General features: G+C 31.8%; 1 protein-coding gene across 1 annotated transcript; it reads left to right on the top strand.

Annotated features, from left to right (window-relative positions):
• Positions 1–6,651: 6,651 nt before the first annotated feature.
• Positions 6,652–23,103, top strand: LOC107448277 (uncharacterized). The gene is made up of 5 exons (XM_016063420.5): positions 6,652–8,489; positions 15,838–16,159; positions 17,667–17,901; positions 19,695–19,917; positions 21,660–23,103. Exons 1-5 carry the CDS (start codon positions 7,005–7,007, stop codon positions 21,972–21,974), a joined length of 2,580 nt encoding a protein of 859 aa, XP_015918906.3. The 5' UTR covers positions 6,652–7,004; the 3' UTR covers positions 21,975–23,103.
• The last annotated feature ends 1,305 nt before the right edge of the window (positions 23,104–24,408 follow it).

The raw sequence follows: 24,408 nt of genomic DNA, 5'->3' as shown, positions 1-24,408 counted from the left end.
CGTCATTAACAATTTCATTCATATTTCAATTTTTTCTTTTAAAAAGAAATTACACTGGCATTCCTACTTAATTGCATGCAATTTTGACTTTGCAAATAGTAATACATATTTAACTAACGCTTAATTCAATCCTTTAAAAATCCTAATGCAAAGCAGAGAAGAAAAAAAATTTCGGAATTTTTTCTTTCCTTCAGTATGCCAAGCAATGTAATTTTTGAATCCTGTCATTGGTTAATTTTTTTAAAACTAGAGGTTTGGTTATTATTGGTAAAATAAACTGCGTTAATTATTATGCTTACATGTAGGTCAGGAACTTTCTAAGCATAAATCATAATTCATAAACCTTACGTTTCATTCTATTACTTTTTCAAAATTTAAAAAAAAAAAGGTGAAGAATAGAAACTTAAAATTTGCTGTTATTGATTACATACTTTTTTTCTCTCCAGGTTATTAAAAGAATCTAAAGTTGATAGATTTGTTTTTATGTTCTGCACTTCATCGTCATTCTGTGTGTTTCAGCTATTTTTATCTCGATAAACTTTTTCTTCCAAACTTCCCCATCGATTTAAATGCTATAGCATGCAAATTAGATTTAAAATGCAATACTTGCAAAAATTTTCAATCTATTTTTTTTTCTTATCAAAAGCTGACAAATACTAAAAATAAATGAGATAAAATTGACAAGATGAGATATTGGATATTTCATCTTAGGATATTTTTACTTATTTAATCTAAGACTGTTAAATGTTCTGTTATGTATGAAAATGCAATAAGTCTTTTTGGAAAGTGGTATAAGTCTAAAGCTTCGAATGATTGAGGTTCTCGGGTGTTATATATTTATTTATTATTTATTGGTAATAAAATATATTTATTCGTAATAAATTTGTTCGAAATATATTTATTGGTTATAAAACAGCAAATTATTTTACATATTAAATTAAGCACTTTAAAATGTGAAATGAATAATGAAAAATTATAATTTAGAAGTTACACTCTTATCTACATTTAAGCTCTTCCAAAAATATATATATATATTTATTAGCTTTATCCTTAATTCTATGAATAAAAGATTTATTTTCAATGAGATTTGATATTAATGGCTTATTATCACAGCCTTTACCAGAGTACCTTCGCAGACAGAATTTTGAAATTTTTTATTAAATTTATGTATACATTATACTCTAAAACATGATATGAATATAAACTAAGAAAAAATTTTTTTAAAAGGAAATATATGTGAAAACAGGCCAAAGATGGAACTTTTTTTTTTCAAAATCACATAGCTTTTTTAAAATTATATTATTTCATTATTCTTGCTTTATAATACTCATAAAAATTCAGCTTGGAGAATAAACTAAGGATTAGACATAATATTAATATTTAGATATTTTATAACAAATATAGAAAGTTATTCTTCAAAAGAAACCAAAAATTGTGATTAATTATTTTTATTGTAGCTGTAAATTAAAAAAGTGGTTTAATCCGCTAGTCTGTAGTTCATACCCTAGACTATATGTATTGAAAACATTCATTCAAAATTTCGAGCATTCTGAACTAAAATATTTTAAGAAATTTAATTTAGAATGAAAAAATAATAGAAAAATTAGTTTTGAGAGAAAATGTAAAAAAAGACACAGTTATTAATTTAATAACTAATATAGATATTCTTTTTTTTAATTTTTTTTTAAGCATCTTCCGCAAAAACATCTTACTTCTGTTCTATTTGATGTAGAAGCAAAATTCAACTGGGTTTTGGGGTTCATAGTTTTATTTTATATAACAATGGACCCCAAAAATAAGTGTTAAATAATATATATTTTATTATAAGTTTTAAATTTTGTTATATGTAAGTTTTTAATCATATTAGTTTAAGACACATTTGGAAATATAAATTACAATAACTCGTATGAATTATGTATCCGAGTAATAGTAAAAATTTATCCAAGATTTAACAAATGTAAAGAAAAACTTGTAATATAACCATTAAACAGTCCTGAATTTTTAGCAGCCCTAAATGTAAGCGGCTCTGGGCGATCGTCCAGTTTCCCCACCCCTAAGCGCATCCCTGAAATGGACTTGTCCCACTTTCAAGAATAATGACTGGAGTATAAAAAAAAATTTTCTTTACGAAAGACATTTCTCGTGCTGTGACGGCACTGCAAACTTTAAATGCCCCTCATCCAAGGAAAAAAAAAATCATTTAATCGTTTACCTATAATTTAACTATTCATAATTTATCGAATTAACTTCTAATAAACATATAATGATATCAGAAAATTTGTTAAGCCTTATATCTTTAATTTGTATAATGATTTATTTCCCTTATTTGTTTTGAGTTGCTATGCTTCTAAAATTTCAAAAATACCAAAGTAAAAATTGTGTTATTTATTTTTTAAAAATAAATAAAATATTAAAATTATGTTACCGTGGCATGATCGTGTCGGTTAAATTTGTTCTTTATTTTTTATACAGATAGGTCTGCTTGGTGGCGATTTTTAGCTGGCTTCTCCAGTATTGTTCTTTTGTGAACCTTTAGCAATCGCGTAACTTCGCATATTTGCTGCTTTAATTTTTTTTTCCGTCTTAGCGGGAGAGAAAATTCGTTTCGCGACTAATAAAACAAAGAGGAATCCTAAAACAATTGCCATGATAAGGTTTGTTTATTTTATAAAACGAACATCTGATAAAATTTTTGAAAAGATTTTAGTGAAATATGCGAAAGTAGGCGTTCTAGTTGGCGTATTAGATTATAGTAAAAGAGAACGAAAAATCTTACTATTCCTATTTTTTTTTCTTTTTCCTATCTGTTTTTAGTCTGGTCTGTTCATTTAAAGATTACATTCAGATCATTCTATAAGAAAATATTTGTGTTGTTGTTAATGTGAATAAAGTGATATCGCAAATTTACACGCGCTTAATAATTTTAGTTACAAAATATATTCATTTACACGTGTTTAAAAATTTTAGTGACAAAATGTATTCGTTATTCCGTTTCTCTTAAGGTATATTTTAGTTAATTATAGTAAAGGAAATTACCTGCATTGAATCGGGTCGATAACAAAAGAATTCTCTATGACGAATTGATTTAAGTGTGAAAAACTGTTTTGAGAAAATATGATTTAAGACTTGTATGATACTCCTCTTTAGACTTTCTCTATATGTCACTCAGTCTAAGATGCGAATTTTTTTTATTCTCTTTTTAAGAATGGTCAATTATATGAGTTTTTAAATCGAGCGTTCTGCCATATTACGTAAGAGAAATTTATGCATAAAAATTTCATTGTGATGCATTCTTTAAATAATGGGGGAAAAAAAACAAGATGCTTGTAATAATTACGCTTTACTGTAAAATTTCCCATACGTATTTATCGAAAATAAATTTTATTTTATTAAACTTGTTTTCTTTGAGGGGATTCTGCTTTCCCTTTTATTACGGGGAATTAATTATATGAACGCACATTTCTTATGAGTTCTATAAATTATTTCAAAGCAATTATTTTTTTTGAAAAAAAAATAATTATTTAGTAGAAATCTTTTACATTTGTTTTCAACTACGAAAAACTACTCTTTAACAACGAAATTCCTTTTTATTAAAAAGTTATCAATAAGTTTTATCAAAAATTCATCAATAAGTTTCATTAGACACATAGATTTAATTATTATACATGCTACAACATAACAAAAGAACTATCAACTTGAGACTTTTTCGAAATTTAAAATTTTACGCAGCAATACCCTTTTTTTTTCTTTAAAATAAATAAATGAATATTAGTTATGGTTTAGGAATATGGTTAGAAAAAATAAATTTTCTAATTTTTTTTCTTTAATTAGTTTAAATTGTAGCCTAAAATACGCATTTAGGAATTGAATTATTAATTTAGGAAAAAATTTTCTTATAAAACTCTTACAAATAGAAAAAGGATTCGTCCTCTCCCATGTTAATTACGGGGATTAAATTATATCAACGGAATTATCTTATTTATTAATCAATGTTTCGGTTTTTTTTTTGTTTCATTTTATTCATTGAAATGTACTTAGTTACCAAGTTGTAAAAAAAAATTTTAAATGATAATAATAATAACTTGGGAGAAATCTACAACTTACAGCAAATTTATTTTCAACAATTTTGAAATTTCTTTTTGACAAAGTCCAAAAGCTTTTGGAATTATCTTTTATTAAAGGCTGAAATTTTTAATCTAGTTTAATTTCATTCCCTGAAGGTAAGTTGAAGTAACTGGTAATCAATTAGGTAGTAATATGAATAATTCCAATTACTAGAAGGAATTATATGAATAATTCCAATTACTAGATACTTATTCATATTACTACCTAATCAATTAGGTAGTAATATGAATAATTAGAATTACTAGAATGAAATGTCAAACCGTATTTACCGTGCCACCTTTGATGCTCGTCTCCATATTCTTGTAATTTTGAACTCATCCCAACCCAGTCATCAAGGAAACGTAGTGTAAGCATTGAGACAAAGTCGCCTTCGCCGTGACTTTTTGAATGAAACTACACAGCGTATGCGTTACACGAAGAGGAAAGCCACAAAAATTTAATATGGTTAATAAGACTGCAGTCAAACTCTGCCCTTGATGTTCAAGTTTAAAGCTTTAAATTACTCGTTGTTATCAAATACTACCATAAAGCTCCGTAAAAACTTAAAATTTTCTTGTGTAAATTTAAGGATTTTTTACTTAAAATTTGTGGGGTCAAGTGGTGCTGATATGAAATCAAAATGTAAACTGTAATGATCTCCGATGTATGTTGAATTTGGACAAAAATAAAACTGTTTAACTTAAAAGCATGATTTTGTTTTGTAAGAAAATTTCTAGTATCTTAAAAATAAAACTGTTAAAAAAATTAGAACCTTGTATTGCTAATCCCACAATGAATGAAATTGATATGAGAACAGCTTGGGGAACAATTATTCTAAAGTTATTTTAAATGTTACATAAATTAGAAAGCTTCTATAATTAGCTGAAAATATCAGGTACTTTTATTATTCATTTCACTTTAATGTTTTAAGAACTCCGAAATTCGAATTCAAAACATTTTAATTATGGGATGAATTATTTTACTTTACTAAATTGAAATTTATTTTTTATTTATTTTGAAAACTAATAAATTAAATAGTATTTAAACCAGATTAAATTTTATTAATTTTCATTATTACTTTCAAATCCAAAGAACATTATAACGAATTTTGCTCTTTTTATGTATAATATCAGTGAAAGCAACAATATATTTTTTAATGTAGTTAGTTCCTAAAACAATTACATGCAATTTCCATTGATTCTCCTAAACTTCCCCTTCCTCTTTTTTTTTTAATTTTTATACCGAGTCTTTTTTTTTCCTTCTTTTTTTAATTAACAAGGCGGCTTTGTTTTTACGTTAGTTTACTTTTTTGTTGTCGGTTTCGCCTTAATTTGCTAAGAAACAAAAATTGGGCGAGAAATTCTGCCTTCCTATGAAAGAAAGTAGCATCTCCACTGCCATCTAACTAAAAATACTGACTTAATATCGTTAGATAAAATATCAGTGATATAAGATATAGGGCAAAATTAATAGACACCACCGACCACAGGGCGACTAAATATAAGAAATGGCAATTAAAAACTATCTGCTAATCGTAACCCAATGGCCACCTTTTTAGTATAACGCAGCGCATGTATATTTTATTATTATTATTTTAATAAATATGGAATCTAGCGTAAAATATCCTCCGTGGTAGACGGATTATGGGTTAGAGTCACCTGGTCGTCATGCTAACTGTGGGAGGTTTTCGTGGTTTTCCTGTAACGCAAATGCAGGTGAGTTCCTTCAAAAAGTCCATCATGAAGGCAAATTTCTCTCAATGCTAGATCCAGGAGATCCATCTCCTGGATGATTGAATTCAAAATAACAAGGTATTGGTAGTCGTAAACTCAAAAATTGGGTCGACTGTTCAACGACGGTCATAAAATAAATAGGAAATTATTATGTGCTTTTTATAAAATACTAAAAATTACCTTATTTCATGCTTGTTACTTAAAATTTTTATTTTAAAAAAGAGAACCTTGGAATGTGTACCATATTTCGAAAAATACTTCAGAAGAAATGCCTCACATTAATAAAAAACTTTTTTTAATCATTTAAAATTTTCAATATTTGTAAAAGTGACAACTCTCAAAATTCTACGACTGACCAGTAACAAAATTTCTGAATTTAGCCCTATAACACTAGAAATCCTGCTTTTCATTTATTTGTTTACATATGAGTGTGGCGATTTTTAAGCGTTTATATTTGAATCAATAAGGTTGTTACAAAGGAATTTTAACATCGACCTGGCCGAATGCCGCTCAGATAATGAAGAATACTGAAAATTTTATTTTTTCATCAACTCTATTGTCGATTTATTTATTGTACTACGAAATGTAATCCATTATGAATTAAGAATACATTACCGTCACGTAATTGCGTTAAATGCCGTAAAAGTTTGACCAAAGAATACCCTTAAATGACGCAATATAAAATACTGCTTGATAGAGATCCAAAGAGTAGTTAGATATGTGAGCTTTCGATTTTCATTTACAGACCTCTATTGTTTCAATAAAAATGCAATAAGATAAGAAGAGATTATCGGGTTCACTGCCATATCAAAGTAAGAGCGTCGTAATTTTTAAAAACTGCACAGGTTGGCAAGAAAGATTCCGCTGATTGGTTTGAGATTACTTGTCACCTGCTTCTAACTTGGCGGCGTATATATGGTATTTTTTATTGTTTAAGATTAATTCCATGTTTTAACTTTCATTTGTTTATTTTGAGTCAGGAGAAAAAATTTAGTCAAAGAATAAAATAGAGCGCTTCATCAAACTGTAATCGCAACTGGCTGTGTGTCTTGAACTTCGTGTATGTATTCCAACCGATATAGTCAGTCGTTTCTGAAATGTGCTTGACTTAATAATTGCCTGGTGAATGCGGCGGTCTTAATTTACTACTGTTTTTTTTAGAATATAATGCCTTTAAAAAAATTATTTAAAAAAAGGCACAGTTTAGAAACTTCTTTAGTTTTAGAAACAAATAAGGAGCTAGAAAAACTGAAATCGTCTTTTGACGCTTCTAGAAGAATCGAAACAATAAAATCTCAATCAGAAATCAACTTAATGGATTCCAATCTTGATACAGATGTTTCAGACCTTCATACTGAATCAGTGTTATTTTCTTCTTCAACAGCAGAAGATATTTCTAACAAGTATGAGTACATAGAACAGGAAGGTGAGGAGAGTTTAGTTTATGAAAAAGATTCTTACTCTGATATAAGAAGGCAAAGTGCACCTGTAGAATCTCTCGAAAGAACTAAAGTGAAGACAGTAAAATCAGCATCATGCAATGAATCTACATCGCAGCAATCTACATCGGAAATTCCGACGACTAGACGCAGAAAATGTGTTAGCGAAAGCCAGGCCGATGATATAGATTCGAAAAATAAAAATGGCGGCCGGACATTTCAGTTAGATGAAGGTAAATTAGAAGATATGATTGGACGGTGCATCAATCGAATAATTAAAGAATCAATACTAACTGCGGTGAAAAATGTAAATGTGGATGGTATCCGTGAAGAAATCATTGAGAACATTTCTAATCAAAGACATGGTTCCTCAGATGATGGTACAAGTAATGAGGAAAAATACTTTAATGATTTAGATAAATATGTTGAACTTGATGAGTCTAATTTAAATTACAGAAGTGAAGAAAACGAAGAATTAGATAATTCAGCCTATGAGGAGGAAACTGCAATTGTTGCTAACTCTGAGGACAAAAGGACTGAAACTCACAGCTTGGGAGGATATTCAACTGATCTCGAGGAATCTATAAGCTTGCATTCAACAGATATTGATATAAAAGATCAGGCATCTGCTAGTAAAAGTTTTTCAGAAAAAGCAAATAAACATGAAACAATTCCCCCAAACTCTGTTACATCTAATAAAGAAGCAGTGAACGATAGCGAAAAATCAGCATTTTTTACTTCAGAACCTGCAGCAGCAGTTGATCTTGAATCGGAAGCAACTAACGTGGCACATGAAACAAAAATTGTAGAACATTTTCTTAAAAATGATCCAATCAACTCAAGTGTCAAAACTTCAGAACAAGACGATGAAAATGTAAATACTAACAGTGAAAACGAACACAAAATCCAAAGTTCAGCAGATAAAATTGAAATAGCAAAAGACCTAAATTCCGAAAATGACAATAGTGAGAAAATTAATAATTTTTTAAATGATGAATCAAATCTCATGATAGTAGATGATGCGGATTCCTTTCCTTTACCAAAAATAGCATTAGCTCATCGGGATTCAAATGATTCGGTTTTAGATTCTGTAGAAAGCTTACCTCCTCCGGAAATAATAATTGGCGAGGAGAAAAAAACAAACAATTGGAAGGTTGGATACTTACGAGTAAAGCTCCCTCATAAAGAAAGAGGGAAAAAAGCACAACTAAAGGTAAATTTCTCTTTTAATTTGCATTTTGTAATTTCATTGAAAGTAAATATGCAATTAGTGATTTAATCATAATTTTTTCATATAGTTAGGTATAAAAACTTTGATGAATAATATTTAACCCATTGATAATGTAATAATAAGTTAATACAGACGGATATTTGGCTAATTTTAATTATACTTGCTACATGAACGAAATAAAATTCTATTTATGAAAATTATACATGTAAAAAAATCTTTCCTCAAGCGTGCTCGTGCTAGTAATTAATTTAATTCTTGGGAGAGTTTATTTTGAGCATCCCAATTGGCTTAATATTTCTCACTATTTAAGTTCGTTAAAGCAAAAAGATCATTCAAATAAAGAAAATTTAGATACGAAACTGGTCCGGATTTTTTGTTGTTTTTTTCTTAGCGACACATTTAAGCAAATCAATTGTTCAGCGTAGACCACCCATCGATGTTGGCGAGGTCATATTACGTCTACAGGTTACCATTGAGGGGATTTAATTATCGACCATGCCAACCTTCATCTATCAAAAGGTAGAATTGATTGAATCAAGTTAGATTGAATCAAGATTGAATCAAGTTAACATGTGTTATATACTAATGAATTGGTATTTAATATTTATAATGGTGGATACGACACACAAATACGATTGTATTCAGGTGAAAACGCATGCAATGGTGTCGCATCATGTTGAAACCATATACGGAAAATGAAAGCGCGAGAAAAGCGGACCATGCATTGGTATGTGTTTTCCCTATGTAGGACTAAAATTATGTCTAGTAAACAGTAAGCTTTAAGGTGACGTAAAAAAGCAATCAATTCAAATTATATACGTCTCACCCAACGTAGGACTACTGTAATTAAAATGATTCTTAAAATGTGTAGTCGCTGTACTGTATATAGTGTTAAATTTTGAACTATACATATCGTGAAGATTCTGCCTATATCCATCGTAATGCTAGTGATTCATACCGCTGTCCATTTTTTATTGCTTAAACATAGTATATATACATCGAATACATCCCACAAAGGTCATTCCTAAATTCACCAAAGGGCTAGTGACGCACTCCCATTTTTACTGTTTAAAAAGTGGTATACTTTAAAGTCCTTTAAAACCGTGTCTAAATCTCCATGTCTAATCTATTAATCTATCTATTATTAATCCATGTCTTATCTTATTGCTAGTGATGCACAGTACTGTCCGATTGCTTAGCGATTAAACATGGTATGATATGTACTATTACACCTCAAATACATCTCATAAGGATCATGCCTTATACCCATCATAGGGATAGTGATATACAGCACTGTCCAACTTAAATGATTGAACCCGTTATGTAATTTTGTATATTAAATGCATCCTAAAGACCCTGCCTGAACTCATCATAGGTCTGAAGATTCAAACCCTTCGTCCAACTTTTCATTGGCCCGGTATTATAGTTGCGGACATTTTACGTAAATCATCTTTACTTACTATTATACAGTACAGTTACTTCATTGTGACTACCATCTGTTTCGACATCCATGTGAAATAATCAATTACAAATGGCAGGTTGCAACCCAATGCAGTGAAGATGTGTTCAAGAGAACTGGAAAATATTGCAACCGTATACGCCAACATCCATCTGTCCGATGGAACATAAAACGTGATTCATCAGAAAAAGAAAACTGCTGTCGTCTCTCAGTGGGCATAATGCAGACACGGAGCGACTCACCCTACTTCCGAAAGGGCATGATCATTTGCTTTCGGGCCAAGGGTGGAAGCATTTCTAAACCGTTCACGTGCCGCCGTGGTGAAAGTATAGCGTGCATGGCAAAATGGTACAAACTAAAATCAGCTACAAGGCAAATGTGGTGCATCGCGAGCCATAGGTAACAGAGGTGAACGATGATTGCGGCGATGCGTCTAGGCAAATAGACGCAACCGTTGAACGTTGGACCTCCCAGATGAATCAAGGGGCGACCAAGAGTTTCTTCTCAACAAATGCTGCTGCGTATGGAACTCTGCAGTAGACACCTTGTAAATGCATCTATGCTGATTGCTTTTTATCTGTGCCGAAGGCTGGAATATCCACTTCAGTACCGCAATTGGAAGCCCACTGAGTGGCAACAGTTTTCTTTTTCAGATGAATCACGTTTTATGCTCCATCGGACAGATGGATGTTGGCGTATACGGTGTGAAACGTCTGAAATCAAACATCCAACAACAACTGCCAAATAGGTCAAAGTTGGAGGAAGGGGTATTATGGTCTGGAGAATGTTTTCGTGGCATTCTCTGGGTGCTCTTATCATTGTGGAAGGCGCGATCAACACATGTTCATCAACACAAGTACGCATCTGTCTTTGCAGACCATGTCCATCCCTACATGTGAATTGTTTTTCCTCAGAATGATGGCATCTGCCAGAAGAACAATGCGACGCGTCATATAACACACAGTGTACGTGCGGTTTGGTTTGAAGAGCATCAAGGTGAGTTTACCATGTTCCTTTGAACACATAACTCACCAAACTTACACCTAATTGAGAATCTGTGGTACCCTTTTGATCGGGTTGTTCGAGCTATGGATCCTCAACCACGTAGTTAGAGCAGCTGGCCACGGCACTGGAGTTGGTATGGCACAGCATCCCAGTGAACACTTTCACGAATTTAAATGACTGTCTTCCTGTACGTCTCGCAGCGGTCCGCTCTATGAAAGGTGGTTATTCTGGCTTCTGACAGGTGGTCACATTCTGACAGGTGGTCTGAACTGTGTATAATAAAATGTTTTACTGGAAAAGATAATTATAAAGATAAATAAAATGAAATAATAACTTTCAAACGAGAAAATTAAATTCAAAGGTAAAATTACCTCCTTACTAGAAAATTCGGAAAAGGGGAAAAACTCACAAAATTTTATTTATTTATTAAACTTACTACTCGTATATAAAATGTTCATTTTTAATAGTTATTTGTAACTTGAATTCCCCCCTCCATGTTTTCCAAAAAGAGCAATGAAAAGAATACTAAATAAGCTACGATTATTATAATTATTTTAAATTCTAACTTACAATAATTAACACATCCTTAAGTGCATCTACAGTGAGTAAAAAAGAAACGGACCACTTTTATACGGACTTAATTTTAAGGGCTCGAGGGGAGATCTCAAATATGTTAACCCTTTGCTTACAACTGATACAATAGAGCCGTGATAGCTCAGGGGATACAGCATTCATCTTCCAATGAGATGAACCGGTTCGAATCCTAGCGATGGCTGGTCGATACGAATTCAGCATCCGGTTTGCACCGACCATAGTGCTGACGTAAAATATCCTCAGTGGTAGACGAATCATGAGTTAGAGTCCCCTTACTGTCAGGCTAACCATGGGAGGTTTTCGTGGTTTCTCTCTCTATGTAACGCAAATGCGGGTAAGTTCCATCGAAAAATCTTCCATTAAAGAAAATTTCTGCAAATACGTGATCAGTGTCTTCTGGATTGGGTTCAAAATTACAAGGCTACGGTGTTGAATATTAGTAGTCGTAAACTCAAAAAATTGGCGGTTATAAAATAAAATGATAAAATTGGTACAATAAGTAGATCAGAATGGCTTTCTAAGTGCCATAATAAGTGTTAATTTATTAATGCAGGTGATATTTTAAATTGGAAATCAGACACAAAAACGCACTTTCTCTGAATAAACATACTTTTATTTTTTTGCGGATTTGGATTTGTGAAAAATATAGGAGATCGATCCAAAATTTTGACCCCTTAATGCTAATTTTATTTTTTGAGTATGCGCCATATCTCCAGAACTTTATAAATGAATGTCACAATTCTGCACTCAAATATAAAATTCATTTGTCCAAATTAAAAAATATTTACTATTTTATCCAATAATAGTCGGAAAAATTTTTGAAAAGGCAATTTATTTTTTACATCATTTTAAAAAATCTGTTTTTAAATGGCAAAATACAAAATGTGAGCGAAATCGGTCGAATAGTTCCTGAGAAATCGACTTCTAAAGAAAAAAAACTTTTGAATTAACTTTGAGACTAATTAATTAGCATAATTGAGGTCACCCTCTCAAACGTTTTAAGTTTGAGTCTAGAAAGCGAAGATCCTGTCATTAGATCAAAGGTTACTCAGGATGTTCCGTTTTTTATTTCGCTCCTATAGAAATACCACCTATCTACTACACCTACAAAAATACCTTTATCTTTCTGGAAATTTTTAAATCTTTCAAATTGTTTGAAAGTTACATAATTCTTGTTCGCTTAAGATGTGGTATCTAAGCTGCAATTATTTACAAATTTTTACATTTCCATATATTTATAAACTATAATATAAGAACGAAAAATAGTTTTCAAATAAAAAATATCTTAAATAAATAAGTTTACTAGATTTTGTTTTGTTATAAACTAAAAAAAAATGGATTCCATCGGTGATAAAAATGAAAGCATCTTTTGTTTAATACTGATAAATCTAATTTAGTATGAATTCAGATAACAAAGTACAAGTGTTATGATTAAAAAAAAGAATACAAGGTTGCAGGTAGAAAAACTAGTAATTTCCAATTATTATCTCAATGCTCGTCATTGAAGTTTGCTTTGACTGATAAAACCATAAAAAAATTTGTCATGGTTTTTAATTCTTGCTCAATTTAGATAAATGAAAATTACACGATTAATTACGTATAGATTGAATCACGTGAATATAAGTTTCTACAGCTTATATTGATATGTAAGAAATTAATGAAAAATTACAATGGTTTCATTATAATCATGTACGTACATTAAATAATGAAAAATATATAAATAAATACTGCAATAATAAGTGTAATTTATAACTTTTGTGACCGCATTATATGAATTTTATATATTCTAAAATCGGAATCCTAATGGTTCGAAAGGCACACTTTAAATATGCTATTAACTTTCACGGGAAAATTTTTGTCCCTGTAATATTATGTGAAAATAATTTTGGGACAGAGATTGATTTATGGAAAAATATTAGTTTAACTTTTTACCTAAAATTAATCTGATTTTTAAACCATTTTTTCTACAGGAAGGTCAGCCGAATTTTCAAAAGTGTATTTACTGTAAAGAATTGTCCAGATAAATAACCGCATTTCTAAATAATTTTATCATGAAATATCGAATGAATCATGTTGAATGAACTGCATTAGCCGTGGTGGTTGAGAGAATAGAGCATTCGCCTTCCAAAGGGGTGAACCGGGTTCGAATCCCAGCGATGGCTAGTCGATACGAATTCCGCACCTGGCTTGCACCGACCACAGTGGTGACGTAAAATATTCTCGGTGGTAGACCGATCATAGGTTAGAGTCTCATTGCAATCAGGCTAACCGTGGGAGGTTTTCATGCTTTTCCTCTCCATTTAACGCAAATATGTGGGTTAATTCCATCAAAAAGTCCCCCAGGAAGGCAAATTCGCCACAATACGTGATCCAGGAAATTCTCTTGTCTTATAGATTGGGTTCTGGGCTACGGAGTTCAACATTGGTAGTCGTAAATCCCAAATTGGGTCGGCTGTTCAATGACGATTATAAAATGATCCACGTTTGAAGTGGTTTGATCAAGCTTGTGGATCACTTGTTTTTCTTTAGCCAAGCGATATTACCTATGGCTATTTTTCACTCGGGTGTGATTCTTGGCTCCAACTCAGTGTTGTTTTGAGAATTTGTCTGTTTTGTCTTCCTTTTTCTCTTCCGTTTGTTTCAAAAAAAAAAAAAAAATGATTTTCCATTAATTATTGTTAATTCAGGAAACAAGTTTTAAAGGAAATGAAAGATTCCATTGTTATTGCGTATTTTATTTTGTGAAACAAAAATAAAAATAAAAAAAAAGAAGAAGAAGAAAAACGTAAAAAATATAATAATAATTTTATAAATGATATCGATTTCAGTCAATATTTTTTTCTCCTTGTTCTTTCCTTCTTTCTTTTTCATATTTTTTCTTTTTCATTCTTTTTCTTAATATCAAGGTTTTTATAGTTCTGTATTTTTAATGGAGCACTACAATAAAAAAAATGTTCATGGATTTAATTAGATATAAAACTGATTTATAAATTAAGTTCTGAAAATTAAAATGTTCTTACACAATAACTTACTAATTAATGAAACATAATGGATGCAAACAATTTTGTACCCAAATTAACACATTAAGCAATAAATACAAAAAAAGGTTAAACTAAATTAATTTTTGTTACAGAAAGTTATGTATACACAGCATACTGTTTTCAAATTGTAAAAACTGAGAAAAAATTTATAATTTTAAAACAAATTATGAAAGAAAAAATGAGTTCGCCTCAATAAACTTTATGAGAAGATATATTAAAAATGATAAAAATCACAATTTCCTTATCACTAGATAATTTTTTTATTAGCAGTGGAATAGTTTTTTGAAATTGTGATCGATTTTCATAAATATGCTAAAACATCCTTTCTTTCTTTTCTTTTCTTTTTTTGTAAAATCATAATAGCGACATAAGACGCTTTTTTTAAAATTTTAAATGAAACATGTAAGAAATGGCAGTGCAACTTTATAAGAATAGTTCTTATTTAATTGTGAAGTCGAAACGAAACGTTCAATAAGATTGAAAGTAAAATTATTTGAATAAATTTTTACCAAACCAGAATAAATATGATAAGCTCATCTAAAGAATTTTTTGATCAAATTAACCTTAAATTTTTTCTATTAATCGAGTTTAGCATTTGTTTATAATTGAACTCTATACAGTTATTGATTATTATTATTTTCGTTTAATTTTCTAGGAGAAAACATTTTAATTAGTAAGTTCATCTTACATGAACAATTCCTCGATTTCAGATTTAATGACGTGAAAAATCTAAACTTATTTATTAAAAAAAAATAAAATAAAAAAAATTAAAAAAACAGTTGATGTTTCTTTATTTAAATGTGGAAGGAAACGCTCTCAGCAAAAAACATCTGTCATGCTCAACAGAAAACAATTTTAACAGTGGAAACACTGCAGCTGGTAATTTTGAGTTAATTTTGAAACCGGAAGGCAGTCATAGTAATGAAAAATGTTGAGTGACTTATGACTTAGCAGTTATATTAAATGTGTAGCTTTTTATAGTTAGTTTCTTTTAATATTAAATGAGTAGTTAAAGTTTTTTTTACCGAGAACGAACGAATCAAAGTTTGTTGTCTTTAGAGAATCCACGGGGGGGGGGGACGATTCTGGAGCAACAGAAAATACGTAATTTTGTTAGTACAACTATTGTCCCAAGGGATAACTAAGAAATTGATAGCTGAACAGAATCATGAATACAATTTAAGATATTAGTTTTATTGTTTGCTTTAGTTTATACCATTTAACATTCTAGGCTTGGAAGAAGCGTTGTGTTTCCATCCAGACAGATGAATTTGTGAATGACCCTAAGAATCCTTGTCTGATGCTGAGTCTGTATAGTGCAGAGAGTGGAACAGCAAGAAAACACGGGGCTACCTTCTGGAAGTCCATATCCTGCCACAAGGCTGCTGTGTATCGAAGTACCTCCCGTTCACACAAATACGCTTTCACTATTTCCGACGATAACAAAGTCATCATTCATTTAGCTGCAGATAGTGAGACAAGCAGTCAAGAGTGGATGGCAGCCATCAGATCAATCCTGTGGCCACCCAGTCCTGTTCTGCAACTGGAAAAAAGTTAGTTTTACTTGTAGTCAGGGCCGGATTAACCTATGGGCACACTAGGCACGTGCCTAGGGCCTGCGAAAAACTTGGGAGAAAAAAATTTGTTGACAAGAATAATTTAGCTTTAAAAACAACAAGTGTATTCTGCACAAAAGTATGAAGATACATTGCAGATAAAGTTCGATAAACAAATTTGTAAATTAAAATCCATATTAATAAAAATGTAAAAAAAAAATATGCAAGAAAATTTTAGCATATATTTTGAAAAGAGGAGAGGGCCCAAAAACGGCTATGCCCTAGGGCCTACGAAAGGTATAATCCGGCTCTGCTTGTAGTACTAAAATTTGTCATCCCCCTCCCCGAATGCAGTTTGCCGAGAATGGATAGGAGGGAAGAGAAATTGAAACATTGTTTGCATGTTCTGTTTCTGTCAAATATGGAGGATAATTCTAGGAAAGGTTTAAATTGTATAACTTAATATAAATTCGGAAATTTTCACCTAACCATCAAACACACTTGGCATTCCTTTAATAACCACCATAATGATAGATTTCCCGTTAAGAATGAAATAAAAGAACAATACACATTTTTAGGATTTCAAATTACTATATAAACTGGGATAATATACCAGTGCAATCGAAAGACTGTGAATCACTACTGATGAGCCCCCAAAACTGCGAATTCTGTTTAGTTGACGGAGAAAACAAGGAGAAGTTGAACAGTGTTTAGTAAAAACAGAAACAAGATTCATAATGAAATTAAACTTTTTTTTTCTAGTGCCTATCTAGAGTTTTTTTTTCTTCGCTTAAATATTTATAATCTGTATACTGTGTTTACTTCAGTTTCCACCAATGATCAAAAATAACTAAACAATCTATTAATTATCAAATTAACTGGAATATTAACTGCCCCCACCTTACAAAGGTATAGTTTCAGAAGAATATCGAAGAAACGAAGATATTGTTCCAAAGCATTTTATTGATTGAACTTTTCTTAATAGCTTCTTATTAACGTAAAGTTTTTTCTCGTGAATGGGGACAGTTATATTTTCATCCATCCTGTGCTTTAAAATTGCATGAATGCTTTTTTTTGTTAATATAGAAAGGCGAATTTCAGAAAACTAAAGGGATTGAGAGCATATTAAATTCTGATAAATGTAAATATCAACTGATTTTAAAGCGAAATATATTAATTTTAAACTCCTTTTTTCTAAATCTTGCACAGGTAAATAATTAATATTATTAGTCATTCATTGATATGAGTAATTCAGATTAAAAATAATAAAAAGAACCCTTGTTAAGGATGATTTCCAGATGATACGTGAGAAATAAACCGTAATAATAAACCGTGATAATTAACCATAAAGTGTGTAAATCGCTGCTCTAGTTGGCAGGTTTTATATTAAAAAAATCTCATTCAAAACTAGAAATAGTAAAATACTTTCTTGCTCTTCCATAATTGTACTCTCAACATTTGCTGTGAATAATTGCTATATTTTTTTTTTGCTTTTTGTTTTTAGTGCTGTATGGAAAACAGTTTGAAATCTCAATAGTTGACAACGAATTTTCATTTCGAGCTGGATTGTTAGGAATGTACGGCTATTTGACAATCACGGGGAAAAAACTAATTCTTGTCCATTCACAACAAGGATATGTTATCCAGGAATGGTACTTGAACACGGTGGATAAATTTGAATTGATATCTCAGCCCAAAATAGAAGACGCTCACAAAGTACTATGTATGACAACTTGTAGGTAGGTACAGAAAATATTTTGTATTTTTATTGAATATATGGCTCTTGTAAAAAGCTATTATATGCAGCTGGACATCTGCAACAAAATCTTTTCACCTGGAAGTTATAAAATCAGATACAGATTTCATCGGTAGGGCGAGAAAACTAAAAGTTTGCTTGTTTCTTTTGTATTTGCGTCGCAGCTGCATAATGGGCTATTATATAACAGTTGTTGAACAGCCGACCCAATTTTTGGGTTTACGACCACTGATTTTCAACTCCGCAGCCTTATAATTTTGAACCCAATCCAGAAGACAAGGGAACTCCTGAATCAAGTATTGGGAGAAATTTGTCTTCTTGGAGGACTTTTTGCGTTACATGGAGAGGAAAATCACGAAAATATCCCACGGCTAGCCAGACGGCAAGGGGCTCTAATCCATGATCAGTCTACCACTGAGGATATTTTACATCAGCGCTATGTTCGATGCAAGCCGTATGCGGAATTCGTATCGACAGGGATTGGAACCCGGTTCACCTTATTTGGAAGGTGAACGCTCTATCCCCTGAGCCATCACGGCTTATAATGGGCTATTAAGCAAAATCTAAGAAACTTGGAGCCGTGTAGCTCAGGGGAGGGAGCACTCGCCTCCCAACTAGGTTGCCCAGGTTCGAATCTCAGCGATGGCTTTTCAATGTGAATTTTGCACCTGGCTCACACCGACCGCAGTGTTGACGTAAAATATCCTCAGTGGTTGGTGTATCACGGTTTAGAGTGCCCTTGCCGTCAAGCTAACCACTAGAGGATTTCGTTGTTTTCCTCACCATGTAACGCAAATGCGGGTTAGTTCCATCAAAAAGTCCTCAAAGGCAAATTTTCCTCATTACTTAATCCAGGACTTCCCTTGTCTTATGTATGTTCAAAATTACAAGGTTATGGAATTGAACCGTAACTGGAAATCGGGTCGGTTGTTTAACGACGGTTATAAAATTAAATAAAATTTAAGAAATATCCCTGAGATATATTCAAAGACATGCTATCACAGTTTCGATCTTTTGCGGAGGGGAAGGCTCCCCGCTTTGGGAGCACTTTACGGTAGAGCACTTTACGGTAGAACAGTTTAACGAGGATTGATGCTGCGCTCCCTTCACAAGCTGATTAAAGTGTTCACTCATTCGATCACTGACCACAGCCATTGATTATTGACTTTGGTCTTATGTGTCTTACGATCAGTCCACTGCGGGACCGTGAACCTTTTCACCTTTTGAAATTATGAAAGAAGTTGCTTTTTCAGTTCGAGAAAGTAGGTTTAAAATGTTATATGAGCAGGACAAGTGTTTACCTCACTGTTACATCACTTACTTTTTACTATTTTTAAATATCTTTTATATACTTTATATGCAGAGTGTGCAAATATATATTCCGAGCAAAGATGAGGCCTTTATGAGAGAAATACTTAGCTATTGGTATTAAGCTCAGTTAACAGGTAACTTAGTTACGGCACAAAATGAAGATTTGAACAGTTTTCCATTACTGTTTCGTCCTTTTGCTAACCAGCATCCAGCATAAACTTAGGCTGATCCTTACATACTACATTTTTTGTTTTTACCTAATTGTGTATATTCTTATACGTATACTTACTGTAGTTGTAAATAATTTCGTAATCCAAAAATGTTTCTATTATTAATTTTATAATGAAGAAAAAGGAAGATAAAAAAATTCCCTTATTTTAATCTTGAATATTACTTTGACGCTTTAAAGACTATGAAATGAATAATTTTTTTATGAAATAATTGATTTTTAATTTTTGGTTTCAGTGATAGTTCTACAGGTAAAGGTGAAATATTGATGTACTGTCCAGAGGCAGTTGCCATGCTTCAGTCCATTGCGTCAACAATTCATCAGATTTTGACTGTGCACATCGAACAAAAAGGTGGTAAATATGATAAGGAGTTAGCAGAAATAGCAGGCTGGTTAATTCCAGCCACTTCACAAGATGGAGAAGGTCCTGAAGATTATTACAAAGTTCCACCAAGACAGGTAACAAATCAAACTATTCTAATGTTTCCTTTACAATTTTTTTTCTCCTGAGTTCAGAACCTGCGAAAGTTTAGAACTTTCTTTCTCTCTGTACCTTTTATATAGAATGTCTTATGAGTATTGAAATGGTAAAATATCTCCAAAAAAATACGCATGTGATCAAAAATCAAAATTTTTTTTTCTCCAATGCCCACCAGGGGAATGACCTATTGTCAATATAGGCATCTGATCGGTAGATATGTTGGTCACTCTTTCAGGGGCCCCATATTAGGTGGGTCAACGTTGCTCCCACATTAAGGACAGTTAGTACAGTGAATGAAAGAACATCCATGCCTTGCCCGGAATTCGAACCCAGAACCTTTCTGATGCAAGGCCAGTTCCTTGACCCTTACACAGTGCGATTGGCAAAAAATCTAAAAATGCATAGGTACAATATTTTTTTAAAGATGCAAACAATGGTACCAAACTTGCACTTCTACCTAATCCAGTGATTAACCTAATTTTTTTTTATTGCAAGTTTGGATTTTTTACAAAAAGTAACCCATTTTGACCTGTAGGGTTTTGCATTATGATTCAATGATGGCGCGGAATTTGCAAAGTGAAAGGAGGGTACGCATTGTTTAAAATGAAGATATCTTGAAAAATGAGTGCATGATCGAAAAAAAAAAATTGATATTTGATATTTTCAGAAAACCCGTCTATTGGTAGCAAACTCGACCAGTGCCCTAGCTTCTGAGTATGAGGTGATTCCCGAGTGGCAGATCCGAGTTTAGGGGTTTAGTTTGGTGCCATAGAATGCATTTTTTGAAATATATTTTTTAATACATGTTTTTTAAAATTTTTGAACCAAATTTTTCGGACATCTTAAATATTACTTTGTATGGTAGGAAAGCAACTAGTTTCATTGATGAAAAATTATAATCAGAATTGTATCTTCAAATTTGAGGACTCGTTGCAGAGTTGAATAAATGAATGACGACATTTTAAATGACTAAATTTTTAATATATTTATTCAAAATGTATTTTTGTGTATATTACTATATAACCACATACTCAGCTTTATCTAAGAAAAGATCTCGGAATTTTTCTGTTTTGTCCGTGCATTTAATTTTGATAACGCTGCACTGCGACCATTAATTAACTTTTTTTCACGTGATTTATCTACGTAGTAAGTACACACTTAAGTATGTAATGTTTTACCTTTTGTGTAACTGCATTTGCTGCTATGATTATACAAGTGATACCCATGCATTATAAAGTGACTATGTGCGGTAAGATGAGACCACTTACTTCGTCACCAGGTTGAATACTGCAAATTAGTGTTTTTTTCTTACCAAGTTGTAGAGTATCATCGCGTGGAAGAAAAATCTTGAAGCGTGCAAATGTTTGTTCGTGATTTCCAACGCTATGATTTTACGAACGATGTTAGAAAAAAAATGGTTATCACGAGATACTTTCATTTTGGAAATAAAAGGCAAATGGATGACTGAACACCGAAAGTAAACTTTACAGCTTTTTATTTTAAATAAATAGTTTTTATTATCTATTTTTATAGACTGAACATCGAAATTAAACCAAATAAAAATTATGTTGTTTTTTTCCCAATTTAAATCGTTTCGTCTCGTCACAGGGTAGAAAATCGCAAATATTATCTATATATATTAAACTATCTAAATTAATGGATATTATTATAAATAAAAGCCTGTAGCATATTTAATATTTGATCTTATTTATTTTTTTAGGTCAAAAGCCTCTTAGACATACCTAATTTCATCTTTAACCAACCTTTAATTCCTTCAACAACAGTTTCTTACTGCTCAGATGAGAGCATAGAATCGAAATCCTTAGAAACTGCAAAAACCAATGTTACAAGAGCATCACAGGATTCAGGAATATCATCCGGAAATACTTCTGAAGATGTACTTAACTGCAGTTCAGCTTCCTTTTTAGTGGGTGGAGGACAATTCCCAGGAAAATCATCGGACAGCGAATTATCAGATTCGTATACACCCCCACGTTCGCCAATTTCGGGAAAAAGAAGAGCTCTGCAACATTGAGGTCCCATGATTAATAACAATAACATTGCCATTAGGCATCGACTGCCGTTATTTTTGGAAAACAGACTATGTAAAGAAAATTAGTTGTACATATATTATAAAGTTTTAATGTTCATATAATGCACGCACTCATTCACGATGTTCTTTTAGAATTGGCTTATGATTGCCAAAATTAAGCCTAGAAGTTTGTGTTAAAGCTGAAAATGTGTTATTATGAGCATTGAAGAAATTAAATATTTATGTGTAAACACGGAATGTTCCATTGCACTTTGCAAATAAAACGCAATCAAAAAGTTTTCGTTTCGAGCACCATTGCAGTGTATGTGCAAATGAGCATGTCGTCGTAGAAGGTGTGAGAGCATCAATTTCTAGGCATGGAATTGTGGCATTGAAATATCCGGGGAAAATGCTGAAGCGTTAGCGATAATCGTGTATTAACTAAATGAGTCCAAACAGGATCATCGTGTTTTTTTTTCTTTCATTCTTTCTTTATTGCCAGTTGAAAATTGGTTAATAATCATCAAGCAATGAATAATATCTCCTCCAATGGGATACAGAATTGCGAATTGACAAAGAGATTACGACGTGCAGTTAAAGTAAAGCGTCAGAGAAAACTGCAAAATAAGATGATTCTTCATAATGCACGTCCCAATATCGCATAAGCTGAAACACTGAAGTCGCACATACTAATGCAGGAGATACGCCGTTACCCACCCTACATTTCTGATTTCTCTTCACGTGATTACCACCTTACCAGACTCTTAAGAAATGTCTCTGAAAAAGAAATATAGCTGGCAGTTTAAAACTTCTTCAAGCAGCACAAAAGGAAGTTCCATGACACGTGTCTATACATGCAGCTAAAGAGGTGGAATGATTGCTGAAATGCTTAGGATTATTTTGCATGGCTGGCTCAAAAAATATAAACTGCTCACACGTTGAATCGAGACTTTTGAAACATTTTGATTACTCCTTATATATTTGTTAAAATAATGTCTCATATATGCTATCTTGGGAGAGACTCAGAACATTTTTATTTTTAACTTACAGCTCCTATTCTATACCTATGATTTATAAGAGTTTTGTAATCATTCATTGATGTAGTTAAGATTTATAAAAACAACTATTTATATATCTTGTGTGAGTAATTGTTTTTCAGCTGACACAGAAATACATCGATATATATATATATATATAATTATATATATTTTAAAAACACAAAGAGAACAAGGGAAAAAATATTTTTTTTAAAAATAACGAATAAAATTTAAAAAAAAAACAGGAAAACAAAGCAGCGAAAATATATAATCTTCTCATCGGCTCATCATATTATATCTGCAAAATAGTGCTTTCTAATATTGTATTAAAGGCCGGGATAGCTTGGTCAGTAGGGCGCTGGGCCCATGTTCGAGAGTTCGTGGGTTTAAACCCCGCCGGCCAAAGACTCCCCGGGTAGTAAAGTGACTGTCTGTCTAATCTGTTAAATCTGTCGAGTCGAAAAAGTCCTCCATGTTCCCATAACAAATCAAAATCTCTGGGGGTACTGGATTGGAGATCGATCGTTTTCTGATTCAGGTCAAAAATACGATCTGTGGATGAATGAATGGATGTATGAATGGGTCCGCCCTATAAACGGGTGCGACGTATGGTGTGGCAGAAGTCGAATTCTTGGCCATAGATGGCACCACTGAAAAACAAGAAACACACACTCTGCCTTAAATTTGCTCGGTTTCGCCAAGCAGGCTTGCCCGTGTGGCAAGTAGCATTAGAAAAAACAACAACAATATTGTATTAATGTAACCAAAGCAAATTGTATCAATATAATATAGTGAGGAGCATTAAAAAAACGAAAAAGAATGATAGAAATCTATTCGAAAATAAAGCATATCAAGCAATAAGCATAAAGATTGAAAAAATAAATTCAAATAAAAACAAAAATTCAAGAAAAATGCAAAATAAAACATAAGTATAGGAAAATGCAAAGCGAGGAGTGAGGATAGACGTTCATGTACTTGCTGACATCTTAAAAAAAAATTTGTGACATCTTCGTAGCTACGTTGCCATATTACAAAATATGAAATTAAAGTCTAAATAAAGAGCAGTGGGATAAATTTTTTAAGGTGCGTTTTTAATGAAGAACAGCATTTGTTTACCTTGAAATGGCTCAAAACTGGATTTAAAAACTGGATTCCAAAACTGGATTACTGGATTTGCGCAAGGTGGTAACATATTATACCGTTTAACTCTAAGTTTATAATTAATAAAAGTAAAAATTTTAAATATAACATTTTAATTTCGATGATTTTTAGAGAAATCATTAGCATGTAAGAAAAGATGTTAATTAAATATTAGAAAATATTTTAGCCACGTATTTGCCAGCGAATGGGATTTACACATGATAGGAAATCAATTTAGAGAAAGAAAAAAAATGTAAATA

This window comes from Parasteatoda tepidariorum, chromosome 3 (genome assembly GCF_982258835.1).
Source record: "Parasteatoda tepidariorum strain Cologne lab strain chromosome 3, Ptep-v5.0, whole genome shotgun sequence".
NCBI lineage: Eukaryota > Metazoa > Arthropoda > Arachnida > Araneae > Theridiidae > Parasteatoda > Parasteatoda tepidariorum.
This window is presented reverse-complemented; position numbering and strand designations above follow the sequence as displayed.